Raw genomic sequence first — 16,118 nt, 5'->3', positions numbered from 1 at the left:
AGAAAACAGGACAGAGACAGAGAGAAGAGAACTTCAGCAGTTCAGTTGAGAAGAATCAGCTAGCATCAGGACTGCCTCTTCAAATGAGTGTTTACACACCGAATGAAAGCAAGCCTGCTAGCCTGCTTCTGTCACACATTTATTCAAATATTATCCATATTGTTCCATTATCCATTTTATGTCACATTTGTGAAACAGAATGTAGAAGAACTTTTTATTACAGAGAATTAAAGATTAAATGCCACTACACTGAAAAAATTGGTGTAATTCACTCAGAATTGCTTGGAAATTTCAAAATTACAAAGTAACAGCAAGTAAACATTGAATTAAATGTGAAGTTTTGAATCAGAACTACAGAAATGTAATTTTCTTGTAAAACATACTCAAATAATCTTTTTTTTCTCCGATAGTCAAGTCACATTTATTTCTAGTGCTTTATACAATACAGATTGTTTCAAAGCAGATTCACTTTAATACACATGCAGGAAATAAATGACACAATCAATGATACAAACTTCATCAAATATGAGACAAATTCAAAATTTTCTGTAAAGCAGCTCTACAGAACACAATAGACTGTCATTATTCAGCTCAACTGTGTAAAGTTTGTTTTTGGCTGACTCTTAATTTTCAGCAATATTATTGATTTGACTACACTGACACTGTTGGATGAGAACAAAACTTGAACTGAATTGAGCTGGATGACGGCACCACTGTTTTCTGCAGAGCTGCTTTATAGCTCTTCAGCGTATCCTGTGAAGGCCAGCGCTGAAGGACTCCTCGGAGATGCAAAGCTTCCTAAACAGGCGAGCGGCAATTAGCAAGCGAGAGGAAGGTCCTCTTGAGTGTTTTGCTGTTTATGGTTCCGTGGCGGAGAAGCCAGCAGACGTGTGCCGCCTGTGGAGAAACCACTGAGCTCACGGTGACCACGCTGCCGCAGACGCTTTCTCTGTGCTCGCTGCATTTTATTCTCATTTGTATTCTGCTTTGAGAAGCCCTCTTTGCCGCCAGGTCAGATATCCCCGCCTATTAACAAATGACAGGAAGAGTTAACTTGACGGACATGTTTATTGTTCTTGGGATGGTCCGGCCTAATGAGGCCCATCGGCCTAGGGTGCTGAGATTACACTGCCATTAGAGGACACGTCCAAAAAGGTTCAGCTGTCCTGTGCCATTTAAACACACAGACTGCACACTTGTCCCGCCTGACACCACTTTACCTCTGGTACTGTTTATCTAGACAATGATAGCTTGTGAATGATTCCTGGTCTTGGCCACTAATCATTATGTGAGGGTTGATACTCTTGTTTGCTCTAATGCTACACCTGATAAAGCACTGCTTTGATAAACTGCACCAATTAACGCAGAGCGAGCTGAATTACTCAGACGACATTCTAACTTTCCAACCGCAAAATGTCTGTCCTTTGCAAGTTGTGTGGAAAGAATTTGTAGCAAATTACTGTATGCGTTCTAGTTGCAAAATTATTCAAATATGCAATATGGGTCATTGACCTTATGCTCATTTAAAAAAAAAATGCAATTCTTGAATACACCTCTTTTGTTTGAGTATGTTTTTAATTTCTAAATGAAAATTAATGTTGATATTTTTAAAATGCATGTCGTTGAAACAACTGCTTATATCATAATGAAGAAAAACGACTCAAAGAATGAAATTCTTAACCGGAGTGTTTGGCATGGTAATGGAAATGACAATGTTTATATGTTTGATCTTGGCGCAATAGATCTGCTACTCTGCTGCTGCTGCAGATCAAGTACAGAGACATGTCAATACATACACGACGCACTGCTGTAACCAAGACATCCTGCTGTACGATATAGCATAAATGAATTACCCATAGTAAATCTATGCAGGTGGAGCTGGGGAAGGTGGAGGGTTTCTGAAAGCGTGCTGCAACTGCTACAGCAAATGCTACCAACTATTTGAAGTTTGAGCAATGAGCTCATTGGCTACTGACACAGCAGGAACCAATCAGCTGTGCCCTATAGAGTATGATGTGAAGGACCTATCAGCCTGCACCATCTAGAGTTTTAATGACAGAACTTTGTATTTGTTTGAAAAATATTTTACCACAGTTGCTTCAATGCTTATTAATAATTGAAAACTTTAGTTAAAAAATGCAACATGTATGAATTAATAATTCATGATTGAACAAAAAAAAAAAAATACACTCACATGTATTTAAAGTGAAATCAACATGGAGAGTACATACCTACTTGTTTTTAACAGTTTTTCCTTTAATGTGGGCACTCTTATTTGTAATTAGCCTTTATGAATACATGGTTTGTAGTTTTTTTTTATTTTTTAATCCCCCTGTAGTCAATAATTTTATCCCTTAAAACCCCTCTTTGATAACCAAAATGAGATATTTAAACGTTTTTCCTGTAAAAATTCATGCCTTAAAATAGCTTGAATGTAACTCTACACCCTTGCTTCATTTAGTATACGTGGATACATGAATATGCAAATTAGCCCCGCCTCCACTCACTCACACCAGCTCATAGATCCACTCGGTCGGTCAACTTTACTGAAGTATACGTTGAACAATGGTATCACTCTTTACAGTGTCGGACACATAACGGTAATTAATATGATTATCCTTTTACTTGACTACGTTATTAAACAGTTAATAATGTGTTGCTAATGTTACACAAACCATGTTCCCATTCACCATCTCAGAGTCAGACAGCTGCTTTCTAACAATCAACATCCTTAGAAACGCTTTGAATAATGTAGAGCTTCAGTGGAGAAAGGCATATCGTTCATCATATCATCGTAACATCATATGCCCCCTATATTGTTAAATTTACCCGATTTTTCATATCAACAGAAAAACATACCAGGATAACCTGGCTTCTCTTGAGACTCCACTGCTTCAGAGTGGTCATAGTTAATGATATGCTAAAGCCCGCCCACACGTTGACGGGATTGGATACAAGGTAGTTTGTGATGTAAAAAACACCAGTGATTTCATACCGCGTTTTTGCAGATCACTGCAGTTTTAAAGAGAATATACTGAGCAATGGTGTTGACTTATGAATTTGCACATGGTTTGTCTTAAAGCATATTAAACATCATATAAACAACATTAAAAACTTTCACCACAGGGGGACTTTAACATGTCATATACTTTTTTCAAGGCTTTCCTATGGTTTCTTGTTTACTACTTTGAGATATAAAACTGATAGCCAAAGATTTAATTTTTTGTTGTTGTTCGTTAGTTCCACCATATGCGAACTAACGAACTCGCATATGGCAAGAAATGAACCCCTCCCCCATGTTGTAGTCCTGTTTTGAAGTTTCAGTGCCGCCTCTCTTGAGGAGGTTACACATTTTAATGCAACTTCCAAGCATTTAGCATCAGTGTTGTTGTTAAGATATATTTCCAGCCTTCCTTTTGTGTATTAATTGGCAATCTGTTTGTTTTCCTGGAGTATTCTTATTATATGCTTCAGCACATCAAAACAAATGGCAGTTTTTGATGTTTGTCTAAGAGACCCAGGGATATATCTGGATGCACCCTGTGTTTTCAAAACTCACTGCTTTTCATTGCATGTTCCTTTCTCTTCCTTTTTAAGAAACACTTTTCATCCTTTCATTTGAATGGTAAGCACATAGCTACTCCACAGCAGTCAATTGCATCTTGGGGCAGAGGCTCTGTGATTTTGTGGCAAGATCTGGAGTAGAAGTAATTAATGGGCATCTTAATTGGTGCAAGTGTGTCTTCTTAGCCCTAGCCTTCACTCGACCCTGAACTGTTGTAAACCTTGAGGGTGGCCATAGCACAAGCTTTAGCTGTTACAAAGGGGAATGCAATAATTATTCTGAAAGATCTAGTCTTTTCTTTGTCAGTCTTTTTTTTTTTTTTTTTTTATGTCAAGGAATGAGATCCAACCCTTGTGGTCAGAGTTCTCTGTCAGTGCTTAACATTATTATATTTTTTTTATTTTATTATTGGCAAGTTTGCCTGGATAGAGAAAGAAACGCAGCCAATAAGTGCCCAGCATACAGTATATGACAACATCTTGGTAACACTTAACAATAAGGTTTGATTTGTTAACATTAGTTAAGTACACTAATCAACATGAACTATCAATGAAAATGAATTCTAAAGCATTTGGTAATCTAAGTTCTGTTAATATCAACGTTTACTGATACATCATTAAAATCAAAAGTTGTATCTGTTAATATTATTTAATTAACCTGAGCTAACATTAACAAAGAACATTGCATTTTTATTAAATGACATTAAAAAAGATGAACAAATACTGTAACAAATGTATTGCGTATGATAGGTAATGATAGTTAATGCATTAACAAACGTTAACTAATGGGACCTTATTGTAAAGTGTTACCAACATCATTAATACGGGTTTAAAAGATAACTCATGGAGTTGTTTGATATTATATAGAACTAAGGTGATAATATGATTATTAAATACATATGATTGAAACATTTTAATTATTTTTTTTAATTCATTATTAAGCATGGTCTATTATTGTAATCGCCAGTATAGCTTTCATGGGTCCTGATGCCTTAAAAGATAAAAAGCTTGCAGCCTTGCTCTAAAGCGGATGTTTGAATTTTAAGTGAGTTTTTACAGGTCATTAAACAGAACAACCTCTTCTGTCTTTTTAAAGACTAGCTCTGATGTGTCCAGCCACATTGAGAGAGAAGCAATTAAACCATGCACTCAAAAATACATTTACTCACACTCATGTCATTCCAAAGCCATTTTGTATTTGGATTTTTTTCCCCATGCAATGATTTTTTTTAATGGAAACTTGAGATTTCAAGACACCAAAAAGTATGATAAAATCAGTCCATATGAATCAGTACACAATATTATGCATTTTCTAAAGCTATACAAACGATCTGTATGAGGTACAGACTAAAAAGATCAGTCATCATTACTCCATGAAAATCGTCCACAAGATGTCAACTGCTATCCTTTAATGGTGCAAAAGGAAACTGTTATTTACATGCAAAACACAGGTTCATATATTTTACATATGTCATTAACACTAACATGCACATAAAGTGAAGCTTAAATTTGTATATATGGATTTTTTTAGTGCCAAAACTGTTGACTGTGGTTGTCGTTTTATAGCTACCGATGTGTAATAAGTATTTACCATTTATGACATGTCACCTGTGTTTACCGGATCGATTTCATACACTGCAGCCCTATTCCGGTTATGGATTTTCTGTTATTTTAGTGACTGATGTAGAAGCATTGGATTATTTGTCATTCCTCTGCCTGCATCTTAGAGGACATTACAACTTAATTCAACGCTTTCCTAAATGAGATATGACTCAGCTTTTTTTCATTTTCATTTTCTATTGCAGCACTATCCAATGCAGCAATTGTTTTTATGCCAAGAAATGAGATATGAATAGCAGCCGGCTGTTAATTTTGAGCAAAGACTGCTGAAGCCATGACCGACCACACCAACCAGCCATACTTTCATTAATCAGAAAGCTACTCAGTCGTGGCCCCAGTTGAGCCACACTTTTGTTTATCAAGCATGGTCCCTGAACAATATGCAAGCCTTCTTAGCATAGTATTAGGGGGTCGAAGAGATTACACATCCTGTGTGTGACATGTGTCTTAGTTTTAGTTTTTCAGTGTACAAAAGTGTGTACAAACGCTGCTACTTTGTCAAGTTCTTTTCTCAAGGAGAACTGTTGAGTGCTCACATGACAGAAAACAGCAGGTGGTGCTTGTTCAGAAAAATGCAGCCTCAAATTATGGCGACTCACAACATGAAAAATATGGTGTGGAGACCACCTGCTTCTCTCAGCATCGGAACAAGGGGAACAGTGATTTATGAATAGTCTTTACTTATTTGGAGGCCTGAAACGAGGGCAGAAGTGCTGATGTCAATGTGGTGGGATAAACATTATGAATTGTGTTATGTGTCGTCACTTTTCTGCTAAACCAACTGGGTCAAGTCACCCAACCAAAAAAGTTCCAGGAGTGGAATTTACCTGATAGAAGATGCAAGCTTTGAGATCTTAACCACACCGTTGGTTGACTGCTCATAAATTATTGATAGAAAAATCCTGTTTTGCTGGCTGCCAATCATCTTATGTAATGGTTGTCAGCTGGAGGTGCATGTAGCACAACGCTGTGAAAATGCCAAGGCGAACACTTTGTATAAATCGCCTAAATTGCTTGAAAATGTCACGGGCTGGTGGAATAGTTATTTTAAAGAATAAAGCGATATTGGTGCACCGACTTTCTTATGAGTAAAAGAGTTATGAGCAAGGGAGACCTGGGTCAGTTCTAACATTTTACATTTTCCTTCATAACAGACTGCAACAAATCTACTTGCCATCTTTTGGTATTAGAGACATTTGAAACAGCTGTTAGCCATAGCCATAATAGACATATAATAAGAAAGACTAGATCATAAAAATGTAATTGAATAGAAGTCAGAGTGTTAAAGACAGTAAAAGTGAATGCTAGTAATTATATTAACACACTATAGCTAAAATAAGAGCATACCTCCAAGTAATATAATTGCTATAATAGCTATTAATATTACTTCATAATTTTAACCTTCATATTGTGCTAATTCTTTTAACTGTAGGGATTTTTTTAAAGCAAAAGACACAGTGGTACCTACAATTTAATTGTTTAAAATCACTTACACCATTTTAAATGTATATTGACTATATATTTTACTAATATATCAGATGATCAAAAACTGATTGTTTGCATAATTTGAATACATTATACAAGATTATGCCAATTATACATTTGCATGTGCCTTTTTGTTATTTATTACATCAAACCACCATAAATTACTTTTGCTCATAATTGTATTATTATTATTATAGAGGTTTCTGTCCGATTAATCATACTCGTACATGCAGACATTTTATACACTCATTCAAAAACTATATTGCTCCAATTTTACATTTCAAAAACTAAGTTATTGCAGGAAATTACGTCACCATTATTACACAGTTAAACATTTAAAAGCTTCAATTTTGATATTTATGGAAATATTTAAATATGGATAACTTGTGGCTCATTATTATTATTATTATTATTATTATTATTATTATTATTATTATTATTATTATTATTATTATTATTATTATTATTGTTATAAATTAAGTCTATGATATCTACTATTTTTATTACAGTGGTTAGTGCAATGCTTTTAAATTGCGTTTTGATCAGGTTTTTTTTCTTTGTGGTTTAATAATTGCAATATTGAATAATTGTTTTATTATAATTTCATCAATTATGATCAAATGAGATGTTTTTTCTTCTTACGATGAGTGTGAGCGTTTGATGAATGTACTGTGCATCATCATCGTGTACTTTGTTTTTGTAGTGCCATCGTTCTGGGGGCTTGTAAATTCTGCTTGGAATCTGTGTTCTGTGGGGAAGAGACAGTCTCCAGTCAACATTGAGACGAGTCACATGATATTTGATCCCTTCTTGACACCACTGAGGCTCAACACTGGTGGACGAAAGGTAAGCCATGTTATATCTGATGTCTGCACAGCTACAGTATCAGTGCGCTGAGCTGCTTGGGAAAAATAAACATTGTTTTTAGTGTCAAAGTGCTAGGATCAACTGTGAAAATGCCACTTTGGTGAAAAAATTTATCTAGGTCAGTGGTTATGCTAGATACAGAACGGTTAGGACCATGAATAATGGTGCTTAGTTTACCTGTTTGCTGCCATTGTTTCTGTATAGTACCACACTGTAAACTCAGCCTTGTGTTTGAAAGTGTGCATGTGTATATATAGGTACCTGATATCCTGCAGTTTGACATGCTATACTCCACTTAGCACTATTTTAAAATGGAATTTGCAAGCAGTTTTGACCTCATATTAATTGAGATGGTTTGTCACACTACTACAGCACCATTTAAAATGAACTAGTCATTAATAGATATGACACATACTATATATGTAGGGTTCATATTAATAGGAATTCCTTAGGTTATTTAGTCATATACATTTCTTAAGCTATATATTCATATACATTTATTTGGTTATATATTCATATTTCTCAAGGTATATATTCATAAAATACCTTAGGTTGGGTAATTCTTATACATTTCTTTGGTTATATATTCACATTTTTCAGGGCATATCATTTCTTAGGATTTTCAAATACATTTCTCTCTCTCTCTCTCTCTCCTAGCCAAAGATTATCCCTTACATATTCATAGGCTATACAGTATATTGTTATGTCCCATTAGTGCTGGGCCTGTGTTTTTCTTCTGTTTTGTATTGTTTGTAGGTATGGCTCATTCTTTGGGCTATAAGAACTGCAGCGCTGTGAGGCTACGATGTGACTGCGCTTGACTGAGCGGCTGATATTCTATGTTTGTTTTTTCAGACCTTAAGCAATAGTCCTCTTCTTTCACTACTGACTTCCAATAATACTGACTACTGATTGACTTTAATTATGATATTTTGTTGAATAAATTATTTCGTAGGAGGAAAATAATTTAAACATATGGGGGATCCCGGACGAGCCCCCATATGTTACAACCGGCTTACAATTGCAACATGAATGAGAGGCAACACAGACAGGCATGTAGTGAACGAAATAATTTATTCAATGAAATACCATAATTAACAAAGGTATTTAACCTGTTAACCGTTGCCAGAGCGCGGACGCACTGAAGCGGTTTTATTTATATATAGTTCAAAGTTACTATCAGATTTAATGTTATACCTTGACAAACTATACATCATTAAAAAGATATAAGACTCAAGTTTCAGAATTTGACCACTATTGTTTTCTGAGAAACTTATAGCGACAGTTATTTCTTAATTTGTTTCAGGAGTTATGAAATGAAAAAATTAGTCGATACCTTTGATATGAATTATGCGCGTCAGCCGCTTTCATTCATAAAAAAACTCCCGTGCCGTCGTCATGACAGCGATACACAAAACAACGTGCCTCAGGGCTTTAGCTCAAAAATGTGCAGATTTGGAGAAATATTGATATATTCTCATAGGTTTACATCAGATTTCTATAGACAGGAATAATATTTATTGAATTTATACCCAAATGCGTCGATGTAATCATTATGAGCGTTTGCATAACTCTGATACTGTGTTTTGAATTCATACCAATAGCCTGAGGGCGCCCTCGCCGCCCTGTGCACAGTATTAGAACATGAAGAAGTGCCATAATCATGTGACAATCCAGGAAGCCTCGAACACACACAAAGCTAACGAGATCGCGCTGTAACTATGGCTGTAACATGCAGTTTTGAAGACAATAAACATGTTTGCTATGATATTTGAGTTACCTGTGTTTTTCAATCCATGCCAGGTATTTCCATAATAATAGATTATATTTATAATGTAATGCTAATCTATATAGAATCGTTGTGCAGAACACTATCCAATAGTATATTTTCTGTCTGATTTTTTATCTGAAGCCAAATTAGATCACAAAAAATTATTTAAAATACTCGATTTGCTTTATAAAGTAAGTTTATAAGCACAAACATGGTTTTAATCTCATAAATTGTCGTGTATTGATGGTGTGCTAAGCTAACATGCTAGCTAGCCCTAGGTGCACCTGCCACCTAGAAGTTATATTTTTATTATTTTTTGAATGCTTACTGAAATGTTTCTTTATTCAAGAAATGCATTTGATACAGTTTAAAATGTAAGGGTGAACTTTAAGAAAAGAAATTAGTGACTGAAACCCTATGAATAGCCTGTGAATAGCCAGTCGTTAGTAACTATAATGCAGACAAAAGAAATGCATATTTAGAGCCATAACCGGGCTGGAGAGGTGTGAATGTGTGCAGGGGGAGACTGAGACTGAATGGGGCTCGTTTGCACCACAAAACAATAAAGACAATATACTGGATAGATGGTTAGAAGATGACAATAAACATCAGTAGCATTTTAGCGTCAAATCAAAATAAAGTCACATGACATGGTCTTGAAAAACATTTCACTAAATACAGAGTTTTGGACTTATTATCTTAAGATTTTAAACATAAAACGTTTAGACATGTGGCATTAGCTGTAGTGCATTTCTAGATTGCTCCAGTGCCAACTTCAATTTTTTTTTCATGAGGATGTTTCATAAAAAATAATTTCTAATAACTTTACAAAACTTTGAAGCTATTTATAACAATTTTTGTCATTATGACAATAATTAATTCTACATTTACAATAAACTGCCAGGTGTCAGCTTTCAAATGAGATCATACTTGTGCTTTTAGTACAAAGGGTTCATGAACTGTATCTGTTTCAGTTTGGGTATGTCATTTCTTGGGATTTTTCAAAAGTGGGGTTACAGCTTAACAGGTTAAACAATCAGTAGTGAGTATTAGTGGAAGTCAGTAGTGGATGCATGCATGAAAGATGACTATTGCTTAAGGTCTGAAATAAATATAACAAACGAAAAACAATAGAATATCAGCCGCTCAGTCAAGCGCAGTCACACCGTAGCCCCCTCGAAATTATCAGCGCTGCAGTTCTTATACTCTAGCCCCAAGAATGAGCCTCAGCTGGAAAAACCACACACACTGACATAACAATATTCAAACACTTTTCTTTATGTATTCACAAAGAATTATTAGGATATTCATATACATTTCTTTGGCTATATATTCATAGAAATTGATTTTGTTATACTGTATTCTTAGAAATTTTACAGGTTATATATTCATATACATTTATTGAAATGTTCATGTACATTTTAATTTAGAAAAAAAAATCCATGGGTATTTTATGCATAAACTAAACATCGTTTGTTTATCAATGGTGAGAGGATGGCATGTTTTGCATATTAATAAATTCTCTCTTCAAATGCATCAGCAGTGGGTAACTGAGGTCATACACTAGAGGAGAGTTTCATACTCATACAGATCAGTCAATGACTAGAGACCCGATCAGATAATAATCCGCTGCATGGTAATTGGACCAAAGCACTCTTGACATGCCAAGTCTTATGAAATAATTAGTTAGATTCACTATTTGTAATTTAGATGAATTGCAACTTGAAAGGAGTTTGTTCTAAATAAAAAACTGAAAGATTAATTGCATTTTAGTGGCACATTTCAACCAAAGTCATTTGTGCTAATTTCAAATATATGGATTAAGGAGAAATATTTGAACTTTTTATAGGTTGTTTCAAATAGCCAAGAAATTTCCTCCTGTCTGCTGATTTGCTGGAACATAAATCTTTTTTTCTTTTTTTCTTCACACTGTTATTTCAGTTAAAACCTGTGGCAATGGTCTGTAGTCCTTGATGAAGAGTCAGAGTGTGTTTGAGTTTCTGTCAGAGAGGAGTTTCATTGTCTGGCTCTCCACAGCGTGATAAATGGACTAATGAATAGTTAACGGAAATTAAAATGACCTCAGAATAGAAAACCAATTAATCAAAAGCAGACATGCATCAAGGTTATGTGCTTTGGATTGAGGGAATCACAGTTATTAAATTGTCTGTATTAATTGAATATTTGCTCTACAGTAGATGAGCCGCAATTACTTGAAGAGCTTTTAATGAATTTAATCGCTTTGAAAAGGGAGGAAGATGACAGTATCATGTCCCTTATTGAAATCTCCAATCAGCAAAGTGGAGAATTTGAGAAAAGATGCCACATGAAAATATTTTTCTCCTCTGGGCTACTGTAGATATGAGATGGGACTAATTACCAAAACGAATCAGGCTACATGCCATTTAGCATAGCGTAGTTATACTGTAAAACATAGCATAGTACATTGTCTAACTGTGAGTCACCTTCCTTTGTCAGCATTGGTAAATCGGGACATAATCATGCCCAGAGACAAACAATGATAGATACGATCTGCACACAGATTTTATTCAGTTACATGAATGTTATATTAGATTACTCACTGAGTCAGCCTTGTCATTGCGATTTCATTAGCTTGGGTAGTTGACAGTGTGAGATACGTTCTCTGTATAAACTGATGGCATCAGTTTGGCTATCAGTCAGCTTAAACGGGCCGATGTTTGAACTGGGGGACAACACAACTCTCTGATTACACACATACAGCACACACAAAAAGAGATTCACGGTAATGAGTGTAAATGGACACCAGTTTTTCTTCTTTTAAATGATTTTTTTCTGTAAATCTGTTACTGATGATAGTAAGGGCTAATGTACAGTCAGCCGGTCATTATCCTGTGATTATACAGGGGTTAAACAGGTAACCCCTGTTTTTTAAGCATTGGATGACTGTACATTATTCCACTCTTTACATGGCTACATAATAAAGTGAATATATGGGCATGGAATATCGATTTGAGTTAAAACAGGCCAGGGTTTTCCAATCAGGGAGTTTGTGAGTTGAAGAAAAGCTAATAATGAATGAAATCACAAAAATGTTAATCATTAAAATAAATAAATAGGAGAGCGATATAGCTTAGTGCGTTTAACATATCGTAAAAGGCTGTGATTTAGTCTGATGTGTGTTTTTTTGTTGTTTTTTTTGTTTGTTTTTTTATTTAATATATTTTTTGTTAAAAATAATATTATAAAAACACAATTATTATTGTTATTAGTATTATTATATGCAAATGTACTGTTAAATTATTGAAATGTTAAAGTCAAATCTAAGAGGGTACTTCAAGAAATAATAATGGTTAATAATTTTGAATATTATTAAAATAAATAATTTATTATTATTATTTTAGTTGTAAGACAGCTTAAATGAATAGTTCATCCAAAAATGAACATTCTTATCATTTGCTCAACCTCATGTCTTACCTGACCTTTTTTCTCCTGTGGAACAGATATTTTGAAAAGTGTTTGTTTTTTGTTCATACAGTGAAAGCCAATGAGTTCTAATATTGTTTGGCCTCAATGCTCTTCAAAATACCTTGTGTGTGTGTGTGTGTGTGTGTGTGTGTGTGTGTGTGTGTGTGTGTGTGTGTGTGTGTGTGTGTGTGTGTGTGTGTGTGTGTGTGTGTGTGTGTGTGTGTGTGTGTGTGTGTGTGTGTGTGTGTGTGTGTGTGTGTGTGTGTGTGTGTGTGTGTGTGTGTGTGTGTGTGTGTGTGTGGTGTAATGCAGGATGTTTTCTGTGATAGGTAGGTTAAGGGGTAGGGGATAGAATATACAGTTTGTCCAGAATAAAAATCATTGTCTATGAAATGTCCCCGTAAGGGAAACCCCAATGTGTGTGTTCTATAGAAGAAAATCACTGCAGTCATCATTTAAAATATCTGTTTGCTCAGTGAAGCCATGTAATAAGGGATGATGGCAGTGTCAGTTAAATACTCTTTTCATCTGAGTTCAAGGATCAGTGATGTTATTTTTCCTGTAATCTGGCCAGCGGGAGAAGGAGATTGAAACCATTTAACATGCAAGATGCATGTATGACCAGATGGGGAGTTCTGCTGCCACAGGGAGAGAACGCTCCTCTAGCAGCACTGAATCAGTATAATTACACTGGGAACACGGTGGAACGGCAAACAAGGAGCCATGGGATGACATCTGTAGTGATTTGCAGGGGAACACACTGTTGGGGGCGTCATATTACATTTTCGGCCCCTCTAGCTTTAATTTCTCACACATGTGTCTTCCATGTTGGCCTTGTACCTGAATGTTTCAGCTCTTTTCACTGTGTGTTTGCCAGTGTACTAAATCGTTTCTTTACCCTTGTTGCTGGTGGTTTATACTTCATGAACACCACACATTATGCCAAGTAGCTCCTAGACAAGAATTTCTATCCGTTGTAATTCTGCAAGTCTGCAGAACATGCCGCTTACAGGCACGACTGCTTTATTCCTTAGCGAGCTTCTCGTGTTGGCAAACCTGGGGGAACATTAGCATAAAATATGGAGTTAAATATTTGTAAAATAAAAGTGCAAATGTAAAATATTTATTAGAGGAAACATTTGCAAAGGGTGCCTCAAAATACACGTGCATACATAAAGCTCAGCTATGTTTTTCATGGTGAATGTAATAAACCACAAAGGACACAGATGTTTATTGATGAGGGTGAAACGCCTCGTGATTATGAGAATTGATTTAGTTATGCAAATTACTGATTCAAATTAATTAGACTCAAGTTTGTGTTGGCTGAACCTGCTAAGCTGTCACAGTATACAAAGCAGTTTGCGTATGAATTTCTCAAAAGCTGCAATTATGTCTGTCTCGCCGCGGCCTCTTGCTTGTCAAGGCACTGGATTTAATTACTGCTGGATGGCGAGAGCTCGAAACCCTGATTTGCACACGACGAGCTGAATGCACAACCTAAGCGGCCGTTTGTGGCTCGTCCATCTGTGTGGGTGTATAAATTTGAATCATACACTTGGAGCTAAAAAAGGATTAGGAAATAATTCAATTCAATCACTTGCGTCCTCAGGAAAGAGCGTTTGTAGGGTCCAGGGGTTGCGAGGCAATCTCACTGTAGCACGAGTCGCAGGGAAATGGGTCACAGGGAAAGAGGAAATGGATCGGCAGTCTCCTCTCCTCTATTCTCAGATCAAAGCCTGAATGTTCCACCACAGAGATTCTGAGTGCGCCTTCATGTCTGTACAGTTCACATCCTACCCCAGCATTATGATAGCAAGATTTTATTTAAATCTTCACATCGCTTTGTGGCTTTCAGTAAGATTCGGTTTATTTCCCACAGTAGTCCTTGTTTGCTACAATTTCAAAGTACTTTATTTGCTTGATTGTTGTTGTTTTTTAAATCAATAGTATTATTTAAAATGTATATAAAATAATTTGAAAACAAATAGAATAAATAATTATTCATTATCGATTTTACTTTTTGTTTGTTTTATTTTTTTGTGCTTTTGCTACGTTTTCATGTTTTGCTTTATTTTTATTTATTTTATTTTTTGTGCTTTTGTTTTGTGCTATTATTTTGTTTTCATGTTTTTTTTTATTGTTTTTTTTAAAATAAATTCTCTGTATAGACGATAGTTCTTATCCTGCAACCTGCTGAGCTGTCTACTGTCTGCGTATGTGGTTGTATTCTATCATGCCTGATCTGTAACCCTGTAAGTTACTGATTTAGAGCACTCTCCTTGCAACTCCATGCAGCACACAAATAATGCTCCACATGTGATGGGACTTTTTGCTTATATGTTTCAGTATTGGATTCATTAAATTTATAATCAATATTTCACTCACTTTATCTGCCCTCTCTGATTTATTCTTATTGGTGCCTTTTGCTTCTTTTGGAACCGGTTTTGGGAGTGTCCTTATACTATCACTTGGTTTTGGGTCAAAGCTAATGACTGAACTAATGATTATGGAGATCAGGACAGTGGCTGGTTTCTAAAGGTTGTGCTGATTTAAATATAAATATAGTATGGCTTGAAAGATGCATGACCACCCTCCCCTTGTAACACCTACATTTGTTCTCCTTGAGACAGTGTTTTGCAATTGCTACTGTTTGTGTATTGCTTTAGAGCCCTATTCACTAATGGAATTTTGCAAATCACATAACGGCACACAAACATACAAAATCAGTGCTGAATGCAATTTGCATGCCACAAAGTGCTCATTCTAAGTACTATGTTGTGGAGGATGCAGCATACTACAGTGATCTGGCATACTTTGCTCACTTACTATGAATTAACCACAACCGAACTGTAGTTTAAAGGGGACAACACGCGCAGTTTCTGCCAACCTATACAGTAGTATTGCATCCTCCGAAGAGTCTTTAGTTTTATCAGATTTATAAAAGACAGATACGCTGTACAGGAGTCTTCCGGGAGAATTCCCCCCTTTATGACGTCATACAGGGCCATACTAAAAAAAAAAAAAAAAAAAAAACTTTCAGAAACTTGAATCCTGAAGGAGTGCATTTGGCACAGAAATACTCCATCATATATCCAACTCGTTTTTTGAAACTTTGGCCATGTTTAGCATGAGAATCCAACACTTTAACAGTGTAAATAAGTCAGAATGCATGTAATCGCATTAGACATCCCCTTTAATCAAATGTTTTTTAAGATATTTCTCAGTTTTTGAGCTAGAAAATGTTTTTGTTCCATTCCATAGCAAGGATATCAAAGAATTGGAGTATCTTCATTGCAGGTGTTCTTGTCTATGAGGCTTATAATGGCTATAAATGAATGGAATAGATATGTAAACATGCTGTGGA

The 16,118-nt window shown here is 35.5% G+C and overlaps 1 protein-coding gene across 1 annotated transcript in view; it reads left to right on the top strand.

Annotated features, from left to right (window-relative positions):
* The window catches only part of ca10a (carbonic anhydrase Xa), a 195,736-nt gene that overhangs the window by 74,941 nt on the left and 104,677 nt on the right, over positions 1–16,118 (top strand). The window contains exon 3 of the mRNA XM_084135487.1: positions 7,373–7,515. Coding sequence (XP_083991613.1) covers positions 7,373–7,515 — 143 coding nt within the window. The remainder of the gene's footprint in view (positions 1–7,372; positions 7,516–16,118) is intronic.

The sequence above is a fragment of the Abramis brama genome (genome assembly GCF_963993115.1).
Source record: "Abramis brama genome assembly, chromosome: 14".
In the NCBI taxonomy this organism is placed as follows: Eukaryota; Metazoa; Chordata; class Actinopteri; order Cypriniformes; family Leuciscidae; genus Abramis; species Abramis brama.
Note: the sequence above shows the minus strand (reverse complement) of the source record. Positions and strands in the feature narration are given on the sequence as shown.